This window comes from Chanodichthys erythropterus, chromosome 8, assembly GCF_024489055.1.
Source record: "Chanodichthys erythropterus isolate Z2021 chromosome 8, ASM2448905v1, whole genome shotgun sequence".
In the NCBI taxonomy this organism is placed as follows: Eukaryota; Metazoa; Chordata; class Actinopteri; order Cypriniformes; family Xenocyprididae; genus Chanodichthys; species Chanodichthys erythropterus.
In genome coordinates, this window is record NC_090228.1 from 23,490,324 (window position 1) to 23,505,558 (window position 15,235).

Here is a 15,235-nt window from a genome sequence, read left to right on the forward strand (position 1 = left end):
AAGAGAATCTACCGCCCCCCTGGATGAAGCAGTGGCGGCTCACCTCTGTCCTCCCGCGGCTGTGGGCTGGAAAACGAAGAGGGCCCTTCCATCCAAGCCCTGCAGGACCACTTCTGCCCTGGCTGGCAGAGCTTACACGTCCGCGGGCCAGGCTGCCTCAGCGCTGCACACCATGGTGATTCTCCAAGTGTTTCAGGAGAAGCTCCTCCGTTCTCTGGACGAGTCCGGCATCGATGCACCTGCCTTCCGTGACCTCCGCAGCGTCACTAAATTAGCCCTGTGTGCCACAAAGGCCACAGCCCAGGCCATTGGACGATCCATGGCCAGCTTGGTTGTGCTTGAGCGCCATTTGTGGCTCAACCTGACCGAAATTAAGGAGATGAACAAAACGGTCTTTTTGGACGCCTCGGTCTCTCCCTCCGGTCTCTTCGGGCCAGCAGTAGAGGGCTTTATGGAGCGCTTCACTGCAGCACAGAAGTCGTCCCAGGCCATGCGACACTTCCTGCCTAAGCGCTCCAGCTCTACATCTGCTTCCAGCCGCCCCAAGTCTGCGCCGGCTCAACAGAACAAACCTGCCCCCTCTACCTCTCAGGCAGCACCACCCAAGGAACAGCGCCACTGTAAGCACTCCTCCTTCCCGAGGCAACGTCAGGGACCCCGGCCAAAGATTTTGCTGGACTCGACGCCTCCTAAGGAAGGAAGGGGAAGAGGATGGAAGAGGATGGGGCAAAGTCTTGCCACAGCCGGACCACCCCAAAAGCTCTTTCGTTCCATCACCCCTCCGCCTCGTTCAACTCCGGGCGTGGGAGATATGTTCAGTGTTGTGTAAACTGTGCCCAGTGTTGCATCCATGCCAAATGCCATTCTCATGGTGAACACTATAAGTATTTTACCTTCTCAAAGAAAGAGCAAAATTCCTCTTCCACTCTCTGGGTGTATGGGCCCCCGATTGGCGGCCCGTCGTCCGATGCCATTCAACCCCTTGCCACGCGGGCCGAGGCCTGGCAGGCCATCCCTGGAGTGTCAAGCTGGGTCCTGGGGAGGCAACTCACTTCAGTTCGCCCGAAGGCCCCCGCGCTTCAGCGGGGTGCTTCAGACTTCAGTCAACACGGACGATGCTCATGTCCTCCGAGCCGAAGTCATGTCTCTTCTGAGAAAAGGAGCTATAGAAATAGTTTCCCCCTCAGAGAGCAACTCGGGGTTCTACAGCCGGTATTTTCTAGTCCCCAAAAAAGATGGCGGACTCATCTTAGATCTCAGCCTCTTGAAACTCTCCCTCATGAGACGGAAGTTCAAGATGCTAACGCTGAAGCAGATCCTCCTGCAGGTTTGCCCCGGGGACTGGTTCTGCTCACTGGACCTGAAAGATGCATACTTTCACATCCAGATAGTCCCTCATCACAGGCGATTCTTGAGATTCGCATTCGAAGGTGTGGCTTACCAATATACTGTCCTTCCATTCGGGCTGTCCCTAGCTCCTCCCACTTTTACCAAGTGCATGAACATGGCGCTTTCCCCTCTGAGGCAGATGGGAATCCGGGTTCTCAATTACCTCGACGACTGGCTCATCCTAGCCCAGTCACGAGCCGAGCTGGAGCATCACAGATCCATGTTACTCAGCCACATGGAGCGCCTGGGTCTCAGGGTCAACTTTGCCAAGAGCTCACAACTCCCCAGCCAGCGTATAACGTTCCTGGGTGCAGTTTTTGACTCAGTCCGTATGACGGCTGTAGTCTCTCCAGAGTGTGCTCTGGCCATTCAGCAGCTCACGGCATCAGTCAGGAACAGCGCCTCTTTCCCTCTGAAGTTCTTCAAGAGGATGCTAGGGCTGATGGCTTCCGCCTTCCCGGTTCTGCAGCTCTGGCTTCTTCGGATGTGGCCTCTGCAATACTGGTTGAAGTCCTGGGCCTCTCCTCACGTCTAGCGGCACGGCTGCCTGCGTCTCAGGGTCAATCAGGCCTGTTTGACAGCTCTGAAACCCTGGATGAATACTGTATGGTTCAGTCAAGGGGTACCCCTACAGGCGGTGTCCAGAAGGATGGTGCTCTCGACAGATGCGTCCAACACAGTTTGGGGCGCTCTTTGCGAGGGCAGACCGGCCTTCGGCTCGTGGTCTCATGAGGAATGCCATCTGCACATCAACTGCCTCGAGATGTTGGCAGTGATTCGAGCCCTTCACGCGTTTCAGGCACACCTGATGGGACGCCACGTCTTAGTCCAGTCAGACAGCATGACAGTGGTGTCTTACATAAATCACCAGGGCGGTCTTTCGTCCAGCCACTTATGCGCTCTGGCGAAGCGTCTTCTGGAATGGGCATCTCCAAGGTTTCAGTCGCTTAGGGCGACTCACATACCCGAGAGAACGAACTTGGGAGCAGACGTGCTATCTCGGAGCAATGTCCCCTCAGACGAGTGGATGCTCCACCCCCAGATGGTTCTCACAATTTGGGAGTTCTTTGGGAAGGCAGAGGTAGACCTCTTCGCCTCAGAAAGCAACTCTCACTGCCCAATTTATTTCTCAAAGGAGGAAGATGCGCTGGCCCATGTCTGGCCCAGCATCCTCCTTTATGCTTTTCCCCTGATCGCTCTGATCCCACAGGTCATCAGACGAATCAGGGAAGACAAGCGCAGAGTCCTCCTGGTGGCCCCGCTCTGGAGGAGCCAAGTTTGATCCTCAGAGCTGTTCAGGCTTTCCACAAAAGCTTCGTGGCCGATCCCCCTGAGACGGGACCTCCTCTCTCAGGCGAACAGGACGATTTGGCATCCCCAGCCAGAACTCTGGGCTCTGCACCTCTGGTCCCTCGATGGGAGACGTGCTGAATATCATCTCTCAGGCAAGAGCTCCGTCTATGAGACGCCTCTACACCCAGAAATGGTCGGTCTTTGTTGGCTGGTGTTCTGCACGCAACATAGTCCCAATGGAGTGTGACGTATCTCCGATACTGTCTTTCCTCCAAGAGCGTTTAGAATTGGGTCGCACCCCTTCAACGTTCAAAGTTTACGTAGCAGCCAACGTTTCATGCTCCTATCGCTGGCCAGTCAGTGGGACGAAACAACCTTGTGGTGCGTTTCTTGAGAGGTTCTAGGCGATTGAATCCACCTCGTCCTCTCACCGTTCCCACCTGGGACCTCTCTTTGGTCCTTAGAGCTCTCAAAGGGCCTCCCTTTGAGCCACTGTGTTCAGCTGACCTCAGGACCCTGACGCTCAAAACCGCTCTGCTACTTGCACTAGCATCAGTTAAGCGTGTTGGCGACTTGCAGGCCCTCTCCGTGAGCCCTGCATGCCTTGAGTTCGGGCCCGATGACTCCAAGGTCGTTTTGAAACCTAGGCATGGCTACGTTCCTAAGGTGCTCTCGACTCCATCTCAGCGCTTCCTCCCTTGTCGGACGAGCGAGAGCTGGAATTGCTCTGCCCCGTCAGGGCATTAAGGACCTACATTGAGCGATCACAGCCTTTTCGGCAATCCGATCAGCACCTTTGGCGGCCGCACCAAAGGGTCTTCGGTCTCAAAGCAACATCTTGCGCGTTGGATAGTCGACACTATTGCTCTTTGTTACTCGTCTATGGGCCTCAACTGCCCCATAGGAGTTAGAGCCCACTCCACTAGAGGAATGCTTCCTCTTGGGCCTGGTCTAGTGGAGTTCGATTAAAGACATCTGTAAGGCGGCCGGCTGGTCCTTGCAGTCATGTTTCACACTGCTTATACATTACCATTCATTCCACTCAATCACTGCAAGGTGTTCAGAAAGCAAACTCTCTGATTTTGTCTGATTTTTGTCTGATTTTACTTATTTAATTTGGCACTCCTGTAATCCAGCTTTGGCACTTGTAAATATTTATTTATCAATGTTTACACTTTACAGAAATGTATTTTTATACCAGATTGCAAATGCTTAGATTCATTTTACTGCACAGTTATGTTTTCTGGAGGTGTACAGAAATTTTTATTTTCATTGATATTGCAGAGGTTTATTTTTCATGTTATATCAAGTATACAGTTCTACAGATTGATTTTTTTTGCATCTTGAAATAAATATTTCTATGTTCTGTATCACTCTGTGTTGTGTTTGTTTCCTTTTTTATTTAGAAGATAACTGAGCCTTTAAATCTAATTTGTAAAAGCTTTACAAGGCATAAATAGTCCTCACTTTAGATAGACAAAAATAGTGAATGGACAACTACTAAATGTTTTATAACTACCTGAATTAATCATGAAATACAGTAGGAATACATGTTCTATATTTCTAAATAATAAGATGTATATATGTACATTTAAATAGTTTATTAATCATTTACTTATACTTTCTAAAGATTTTATGAATCACTCACAACTCCTAAATTACTGGTTTGTAAATAATGTAATATTTAATTTAGAAATTATAAATTGGTCATTAATAAAGTATGAAAATACAATTATTAAACATATTAGTTATGCTTATAAATCAAGAACAAAGCATTCATAGCTGTATTTATAAACTGCTTACTAATGTCTATTTATGCTTTATAAATGATTGACTATTTACTAATGTTAAACTAATGATTCATAGCATGAAGTTATTATAAAGTGTTACCAATTATGTATATATAAAATATAATACCCTTACCAGCCAGTCATGGTGAAGTCTCGGTACAACATCTTCTTGCCCACCTCCTTTCTTTGCACCCTTCTGGGGAACTCCAAGTGTGTGAACTCTCCTCCTAACAGATGGGGCTGCATGAAACCCTAAAAACAAATACAGAAAAAGAAATCATCTAACACCCAAACAGCAAACAGAGACTTTGCAAACTATACCTACAAAATGTTGATGACAACTGAACTACTACATACACTACCCAATTTACATTTACACTCCCAAAATGACACACCCAGATAGCAAATTGGTCTTGGGCCAGATCTGCCTGAGTTTCGGCAGAGATTTTGGCCTACATACTGCATGGAATTATGGTCCAAGGTTGACTCAAGTGCTGTTTGCCTAAAGTCAGCCAGATCAATGCCGGAAGCAGACCAAAACTCACACAGAACTTTACAATATACCTAGATATTAGCCATAACTGGCCCAAAACAGCGCCGTTATCCCCAGATGTCAGCCAGAACTCAACCACAACTTATCCAGAAGCCCCAGAACACACCTGTAACTTGACCGATATTATGCCAGAATCCCCAAAACTGTGCCAGAAATAATATTCATATAGTGAAATTTATAAATACAAAAAACTACAGAAACCAAGCAAATGCAAATTATAGAGCGTTTAATTGATGAAAAACTCCTCAATCTCAGCCAGATAAGAGCAAAAATTAAAATAATATGAAAATGTCAGTACTCAAAATAATGCACAAATAACAAACCCATTCACAAATTTGGGTAACACTTTAGTAAAGGGAACACATATAAACTATTAACTATGACTTTTTTCCCGAATAAACTCTTAATTTACTGCTTATTAATAGTTAGTAAGGTAGTTGTTAAGTTTAGGTATTGGGTAGGATTAAGAATGTAGAATAAGGTCATGCAGAATAAGGCATTAATATGTGCTTAATAAGTACTAATAAATATTCTAGTAATATGCATGCTAATAAGCAACTAGTTAAAAGACCTTAAAATAAAGTGTTACCCAAATTTGTTAAATTACAATGCATCCAAATACAAAAACACACCATGTTGTGATTATTTGCAGCACACGTGTTGTAAAACTGATGAAGATGTTTTCTTAATTTGCTGGTGTTTTTTTCTGTCTGCATGTTTTTTCTTCAGTTGCAGCACGTTGAGCTCTATTGGCCACTGTAGTTTTCATACCATTGAGGAAAAAATCAGTTGCACTTTATTTTACAGTACGTGTACTTACATGTACTTACAATGTACTTATCTAAGAAGTACTGGGTAATATAAGGTAAGTACATGGGTTATGGTTAGGTTTAGGGGTAGGTTCAGGGTTAGTACCTAGTTATTACCCAGTTATTGCAATTACTATAATAAGCACACAGTACTTGGGGAACAGAACTGTAAAATAAAGTGCTACCAAAAACTCAAATGTAAAAAAATAGAATGCGAAAAGATGTGCCAAATAAACCAATAACAAGACAAACATCAACAAAAATCACAATACAATAGTAACTTAAGACAATAGAAACTACGCAATATATTTATTGAGAAAATTTTTATCTTCTATGCAGGGCCTATAATTAAAACCCGCCAAGCGTCAAATGCGAGTAAAGTTAAGTTAAGAAACAGTGTCAGCTAAACAGCTAAATAAGCCCCCCAACTAAGTACTTTATGGCCTTGCAAGCTTGTAAAAGATGAGCCTAGCTAAGGAAGAAGATGTCAAACGTTTGTAAAAGACAGGGGTCTTTCATGCAACAACTCTCCTCATCTTTGCATAATGATGCATTTAAAAGTTAATGACCATATATTATATATATATATATCTATATGCTGTTGCAGATGAAATATAATGTGGATAACATTTAATAAATATCTTTTTGTCCGGTTATACTGATTATGAATCATTCAAGCCCCTTTATCTTAACCGCTCTGCTTAACCGTCGGTCTCGCACATCTGTCATGTTTGTAGTTTTTTAACACTTTTTATTCATATTTGTAGTTCTCATCGAATCCTCGTCCACAGCGCAATGTGTTATGAACAATATTAGTGGTTAGAAGTGTGCACGGATCTTCACTTCGAATTCTAACGGGAAAAAGTAGACCATCTGGGTATCTTTGGAATACTCATTTCAACATACTGCGATTTGGGACATACTAATTTTTTTTTGGAATACTATTTAGGACGAATAGTATGCAAATTGGGACGCAGCATGTTTTTATATATAAACTGCATCAAATCGTTCCAAAACAATTCTAAACGGACTTGTAATCATGTGTTCTTTTATCAATTTTAAAGGCTTGTTTCTTTGTTCCATGGCTCAAGCTAAACAGGCCAATAAGAGATTAATAACTACCATTATTAATTTTAATTATTCTAATGTATAATTAAAACATCTACAAATGTATAAAACTGATCAGAGATCAGGTAAAACCATAGGGTAAAGCCCTAGACACTTGTTCAATAGTTCTCAGTGAATGATACATGGGCTCACTTTATCATCGCCCTCTATCAGTGAACCATTGAAATTTCGAACTGTTTCGAAACAGTGATGATGTAACGAAGCCTCGTTTACTAAAATCACGTGACTTTAGCAGTTTGATACACGCTCCGAAGCACTGATTCGAAACAAAAGATTCATGAAGCTGCGGAGCTTCATGAAGCAGTGTTTTGAAATTGGCCATCACTAGTCTGTCTGTCTGTCTGTCTGTCTGCCTGCCTGCCTGCCTGTCTGCCTGTCTGCCTGCATGTCCTCGACCTTGCCTGTTTCCTGTTTATGATTCTCTGCCGCATACCTTTGGATTGTGTATTGTTTCCTGGACTGTGAATGCTTTCTGCCTGCCTTTTGACCACTGCCTGCTCTCTGACTACAATCCTGCCTGTCTCTGATGTTCCCGTTTGCCCCTGTTCGACCCAGCCTGTACGACTATGCTCACTGTAAATAAAATGCTGCACTTGGATCCCCTGCCTGAGTCTCCATTTGTTACAGAAGACTTCGCCAACCCAGATCCAGCAGCTTCTATGAGCGTGTGCAGTCCCAGCATGTATCCCGCAAGGCACCTTGTAAGCCTTCGTCAAGGTAACTGCACCCTGGAGGCACATATTCAGAGATTCCTAGATATTGCTCATCTTTCTGATTATTAAGCACATATTAATGCCTTATTCTGCATGACCTTATTCTACATTCTTAATCCTACCAAATACATAAACTTAACAACTAACTCACTAACTATTAATAAGCAGTAAATGAGGAGTTTATTGAGGGAAAAGTCGAAATTAATGTGTGTAAGTTAGTTTATGTATGTTCCCTATACTAAAGTGTTACTGAAATAGGATAATGCCACAGACAGTTTGCTAGTAGAATAATCACACATTAAAGGGAAAAATTCACTTTTGCATAGTGTTTGGACATAAATGTGTGTTGGCAGTGTGTAGAGAACCACCCTACAGTGATAAAAATCCACCCACTCCTTTTAAAAGGACTCTACCTATAAAAGTCAAGTCTCTTTGAAGCCAGTTATTAAAGATGTTTTGGGCTTTAAGTTTAAGGAAAAAAGTTAATTCTTGTCTCTCCACTATATCTTTTGTAACACATTTCGTTACATTTAACATTAAACCAAAAGCAACAGAAAAAATTTACACTAACTGCAATGGTGTGGGTAACTGTTCTTTATTCCTTAAGAAAAGAACAGTATCATCCGCAAGCTGAGTCAATCTAATTTTTTTGTTGAAGATTGTAATTCCTTGAATATTCGGAGAATTCAAACTGTTCTTTCAAATGTAAAGAAACTCTACTACAATAAGGAATAAAAAAGGGGATATATGACAACCTTGGCACACTCCTCTCAAAAGGAAAATCTTTTAGAAGTGTTTGGATATAAATTAATGGAACTATTAATACCTCTATGAGACATTTCAATTATAGAAACAAATTAAAATATAGCTTCAAGCAGCAATTACGGGGCCAAGCACAAAAACGGCACAAGAAGCCAGCCAACATGGCTGTGAGCATCAGACCAAATGCAACCGTGAGCAATTAAAGACCTATTAAGATCATTTAAGGCAAAAGAGCTGAAAAATGATAAAAAATGAGGATTTACTGGTTCATCACTTTCGACCAATAGGTGGCACTGTGACCAAATTAATGTGGTATGGTCAGAGTGAGGTGACAATGACACTTGCAAAGTTTGTTGTCAATATGTCAAAGCATTGCAGAGATACAGCTTCAAGAGTGTGTTTTCCATCATGCCTCAAATTCGTTGCTCCGGTATACGAAAAAGGTTTGACTTTTCAACTTGAAATCCATAACTTTTTGTCGGTATGGTCTGAAGACGATACGGTTCGATTTTGGTGAAAATCGGAGCAACGGTCTAGGAGGAGTTCGAAAAAGTAGGTTTTTAAAGTAAAACAATATGGCAGACAGGAAGTTCAGCCGACTATGGCAAATTTGATACCTGTGTTCTCAGCATCACCCACAGAATCAACTGAGACCAGTTTCATTACAATGAGTTAAAATAGTCAAAAGTTATTAGCATTTTCGTAAATTTTGTTATAACTTTTGACCACAAGGTGGCGCTGGTTCAAAACTTCTCAGGCTCCTTCAGGGCATTGTCCTGATGACCCATACTGAGTTTCGCAAAGATACGCTAATGCGTTCGTAAAATACAGCATTTTAGCACAAAATTCAAAATGGCTGACGGCCAAAATGGCCGATATGGGAAATTTGGATATCATTCGACTCAACATGATGCCCAGAATCTATCAAGACCAAATTTATGATTTTTTATCAAACCCATCAGAAGTTATAACCAAAAATATTCATTTTTCATATCTCCTCTCCAGTAGGAGGCGCTGCAATGAAACACTGCATGATGCCTCAGGTCATGCTTGTGATGACATGTACCAAGTTTGGTCTGAATACGATAAAGCAGTGGAGAGATACAGCTTCAAGAGTGTGTTTTGCATCATGCCTCAAATTCATTGCTCCGTTATACGAAAACAGTTTGGCGTATCGACTTGAAATCCATAACTTTTTGTCGGAATCGTCTGAAGATGATACGGTTCAATTTTGGTGAAAATCGGAGCAACGGTCTAGGAGGAGTTCGAAAAAGTAGGTTTTTAAAGAAAAACAATATGGCGGACAGGAAGTTCAGCTGACTATGGCAAATTTGATATCAATGTTCTCAGCATGACCCAAGGAATCTACTGAGACCAGTTTCATAGTTAATATAGTCAAAAGTTATTAGCATTTTTGTGAATTTTGTTATAACTTTTGACCACAAGGTGGCGCTGGTCCGAAACTTCTTAGGCTGCTTCAGGGCATTGTGCTGATGACCCATACCAAGTTTCATAACGATACGCTATTGCGTTCATAAAATACAGCATTTTAGCACAAAATTCAAAATGGCCGACAGCCAAAATGTCCGATATGGGAAAATTGGATATCATTCGACTCTGCATGATGCCCCGAATCTAACGAGATCAAATTTATGATTTTTGAACAAACCCATCAAAAGTTATAAGCAAAAATGACCATTTTTCATATCTCCACTCCAGTAGGTGGCGCTGTGCTGAAACATTGTATGATGCCTCAGGTCATGCTTGTGATGACACATACCAAGTATGGTCTGAATATGATAAAGCATTGCAGAGATACAGCTTCAAGAGTCATTTTTGCATCATGCCTCAAATTCGTTGCTCTGGTTGCTCTGACTTATCATCATAGGGTGCGTTCGATTCGGCTTGAGCCAAGGAATAAGAGGAAAAAAGAATTGTGTTTCTAGCCCTTAGGGTTCAAAAGTTATTAACATAAACATAAGTGCAACTTTGGACAGCTGGTGGCGCTAGAGGGATTGAGTTAGAGACTCCAAATTTGCTGTGGACAAAGGTCAGACTGTCCTCTAACTGTGTGCCAAATTTCACAACTTTCCCGCAAGCGGTTCTATGGGTTACCATAGACTTCAAGAGCGGAAGAAGAAGAAGAAGAAGAATAATAATAATAAAAAAAAAAAAAGAACGCCAACAATAACAAAGGTGCCTCCGCACCTTCGGTGCTTGGCCCCTAATAAAAAAAAACAAAAAAAAAAAAACGCCAACAATAACAATAGGTGCCTCCGCACCTATTGCGTACGGAACGCCAACAATAACAATAGGTGCCTAAGCACCTTCGGTGCTTGGCCCCTAATAATAAGCGTACGGAACGCCAACAATAACAATAGGTGCCTAAGCACCTTTGGTGCTTGGCCCCTAATAATAAGCGTACGGAACGCCAACAATAACAATAGGTGCCTAAGCACCTTCGGTGCTTGGCCCCTAATAAGCGTACGAAACGCCAACAATAACAATAGGTGCCTAAGCACCTTCGGTGCTTGGCCCCTAATAAGCGTACGGAGCGCCAACAATAACAAACCTTCGGTGCTTGGCTCCTAATAAAAAAAAAAAAAAAAAAAAAGGACGCCAACAATAACAATAGGTGCCTAAGCACCTTCGGTGCTTGGCCCCTAATAATAATAAGCGTACGGAACGCCAACAATAACAATAGGTGCCTAAGCACCTTCGGTGCTTGGCCCCTAAATATTAAAATATTTTAATGCCCTATAGATAAACTGATGCTCAATTGTGTCAAAAGCTTTATGGAAATCTAGGAAAACAATTAAAGCCTGATTCCACCAAATTTGAATAGTCTAACAAATCCAAAATCAGTCTAATGTTCCAAATTATGTCAGCCAGCCATAAACCCAGTTTGACACTCATTAATGATTTAGTCTAGAACTTTTTTCAAACGAACTGCATGAACATGAGATAACAGTTTATAATCTACATTTAATAATATTATAGGATGCCAGTTATCCAAAATCAAATGATCTTTATCCGGTTTGGGGAGTAGGGTTATTAACCTCTGTTTCATAGAAGTCATAGAATTAATTTGATTCAATTCATTCCTTACCCTAGTGAAAAATATATATACTAAAATCTATTTGTAATACATTTATTTTATGCTAAGTGTACTACAATTGCATTTACATTTGCATGTACTTAATATAAATACCCTGCAATTGTACTTTTAGTATACTAAATTGGTATATTTAAAGTCTGCTAAACTGGAACAAGTATTTTTGTGTTGAGGTCCAACTAAAGATATACTTAAGTATATTTGATTATGCTAAAGTGGAACTATTGCAAGTATACTTTAGTACAAGTATATATATATATATCTTGTAACCAAATAATACAGTGATCATACTATGCTTACTAATAGTGATATTAAACACATTTTAGGCTTAATATTTAGAAATATGCATTGTGCAATAAAGAAGAACTGCTAATAAAGTTTAATTAAAATATTTATGTATGTCTGTAAATAGTCAACATTTGAAGCAAATCAAAACCCTTCATCAAAGTTGTCCTAAAACCTTCTTCTAAGGACAACTTTGATTAACTTTTTTGATCCACTTCAAATGCAGACTACTGTATATTAATGGGTTTTTAGTTAGTGTGAAATTAATGTAGGCCTATTTTAAATACATTTTGGTAGGGTTTTTTCACTAGGGCAGACTCTGCATCCATTGCCTCTGACATGTTTTCTCACAATCACATACTTAACTCGGAAACTCTTAAGAAAATTCAGAGTTACCTAAACTCATAATTATGAGTTGTGCTGATGTTCATGTGCATTTTAAATACATTCTTGTCATGACTTGAAAACACTGTAACTGCTGAAGCTAAACCTTGACCCCCATTGGCCTGCCCTGACGTCCTACTATTGGTTGAACCTCAATGATTGATATGTTTTGAACACACCATAAAGCCAATGCCATCACAGTCACCAACAATCGGTTTGCTGAACTTCTGCTAAACAACTGAGCTCGCTGGAGTAATCACTATTGGTTGCAGATTTTGGCACATTTGTCACAAGAAACTTTGTAGTCTAGAAAGTCATTGTAGCTAAAGACACAAGTCTCACAGTGTATTTCAATTCCGAGAATGATCAAATTAATTTTAGATGATGCCATGTATTTTTTTAGATGAAACTTTCTTTTTGTGCAGACCACAGAAAACATGAGGTATGAACTGAAACATCTAGTTTGTTTCTGCTAACTGGCTGTAAGGGCAGAATTTTCAAATACAACTTTTGCCTACAGCTCAGACGTATGAGAAATTTGCAAATAAAATGATTTAATTTGTTACATTTTTAAGTACTTCAGTAATTTTTTTTGTTGAATACTATGTTAACCTGTTATGATTAAATGTCCAATTCAATGAACAGTACTTGAGTTCTACTTGTTTAGTATTAAAAAATAGTATTGGCCTAGATAAAAGATACAGGAAATATGTTTTGAGTTGCAAAAAATAATCATAAGTAAGTTTTATAATTATGACCTTTACCTTTTTTAATAATTTGCTCACACTTTGAATATCAGGTAGGCTAATGTTTAATTTAATTTAATTTAATTAAATAGCACTTTTCACAATTTTGCATGGTTGCAAACAGATACAGATACATAAAGAAAGTAGTTACATAAGTAAATATTTGTAATTATGACAAATAAAGAAAATAACATATAGTCAGTTTGAAATGATGAAAAATTCACACACCTGATCAGAAGTTTTATTACATTTGTGTATTCCTAATGCACTTCAATGCACCTACTGTAATACACTTTTCCCATTAATGCTACTTTGATGGCCCTTATTTGCACTTTGAAATATGGACTGCAGCCCTTTGGGTTGTCAAAATATTATGAATTATTAAATTAATGATTAAACTGATCCTGAGCAAAAAACAAACAAACAAACAAACAAACAAACAAACAAACAAACAAACAAACAAACAAACAAACAAACAAACAAACAAACAAACAAACAAAACACAGAAAGTTAAAATGTCAAAAAATTCCAGAAACGTTTACTGCATGAAAAGTAAATAATTTTAATTTATGCATCACATATAAATCCACAGCTTAATGCAAGACCGCCAAATCATTTCATTGTGTTTTTGTCAGGAGCTGTGAGTTGTGGTGCATTGAGAGTTGTGAGGCGTGCAGAGACAATCGGCAGAGGAATGTTATAGATGATTATATTTCATCCGCACACACGGAAACACAAGCATTTCTGCACGTTCACATTTTCCACCAATGAACAGAACTGTCTGTGTTTTAGTGCGTGCACAAGAATAAAACTAATGTGCCAGTTTATGCAATTGCTTCATGTTGCGTTAATGTCAGATAATGTCAGGTAAAAGGGAAGCAAAACATTCTTGATATTTAATGTTGCGTCTAATGGTTTTATTTTTTTATGGAGCCCTGGACATGAAATGCAGGAAAAAAATAGTAGGCTAAATCGTGTGCACGATTTAATATTTCGTTCCCTAAATCATGCACATAATTTGAGGGAACGAAAAATGAGTAAATCGTGTGCACGTTTTCGTGTGCATGTCATGTGTGGGGCTTCGTATTTCTTCAACAGCTTAAAGTTTAATGCACGTTCCTGTTGTATATTTTCATGCACCACTTACTGTGTCTATATAATTATAATTATAATAATTTTGTCAGCGATTCACAGTCTTTTAATCCATATAATTTGTGCTGATAGTTGCCATTAATTATGTCTGTACGCTTATAGCTGTACTTGTAACAATATAGAGAAAACACAAAGTAACACCAGTTTAGCATAGTCTATATATTTGTGGTGGCGCAACTGGTTAGCCGAACGCTCTTTTGCGACAGTGGCCCGCGTGACCCGAGTTCGATTCCAGCCCGTACTGGTTCCTGCATTCAATATACATAGAAATCTGTTCCCATTGTCTCACTGATGTTCACTGGATAAGTAAGTTACTGGTATACTGGGGCTGTCTGTAAAAGGCATATTCTAAAGCTGTACACTGCTGGGTTAAATATGGACAGTACCAGGGATTGGGTTGTTTTTACCCAGCCATTTTTTTCAACCACTTTTGGATTAATTTTTTTAGCCAGCAATATATTAATATAGTAAAAGGCATATTTTTGCTCACCCCCAAATAGGGGCAAATTTGTGGGGTATTTTAAGCTGAAACTTGACCATACCAGAGACTTATATTACATCATGTGAAAGAGGGCATAATAGGTGCCCTTTAACCCAACCTGCTGGGTTTGTCCATATTTTACCCAGCTTGGGTTTTTTTTAACCCAGCATTTTTTAGAGTGTAACTTTATTTAGAAAGATTACTTTATTATAGCCTATTTGAAGCACACTATAATGATGCCATTAGTACACTTCAAGTTAACTTGGAATGCCATTGCAATGTGTTTTAAAATCACTAAAATACTTTGTTGTCAGTATAGTATTAATGTATGTTCAACACTCTTACAGTGTAATTGAATCACAATTCTAATGTCACCAAAATACTTTTAAAGTTTATGCTGAGTGAATTCTGCATTTTAAAAATTAAATACAAGAGTATATTATTAAGTATACTAAAGTATACTTGGAATAGTTTCACTTTAGCACAAACAAGTATATTTAATACAACTTTAGTTGAACTTCAGCACTGCTTTTGGACAACTAAAATGCATTTAGTACAAAATTAGACTTTGAGTATACAAATTTATAGTGTGCCACCAGTACATTTAGTTATACTAAAGTACATACAAATAAATT

The 15,235-nt window shown here is 40.0% G+C and overlaps 1 protein-coding gene across 1 annotated transcript in view; it reads right to left on the minus strand.

Moving 5' to 3' along the window:
* Nucleotides 1–15,235, minus strand: part of LOC137024622 (protein phosphatase 1H-like) — a 178,058-nt gene that overhangs the window by 58,524 nt on the left and 104,299 nt on the right. The window contains exon 6 of the mRNA XM_067392374.1: nucleotides 4,606–4,724. Coding sequence (XP_067248475.1) covers nucleotides 4,606–4,724 — 119 coding nt within the window. The remainder of the gene's footprint in view (nucleotides 1–4,605; nucleotides 4,725–15,235) is intronic.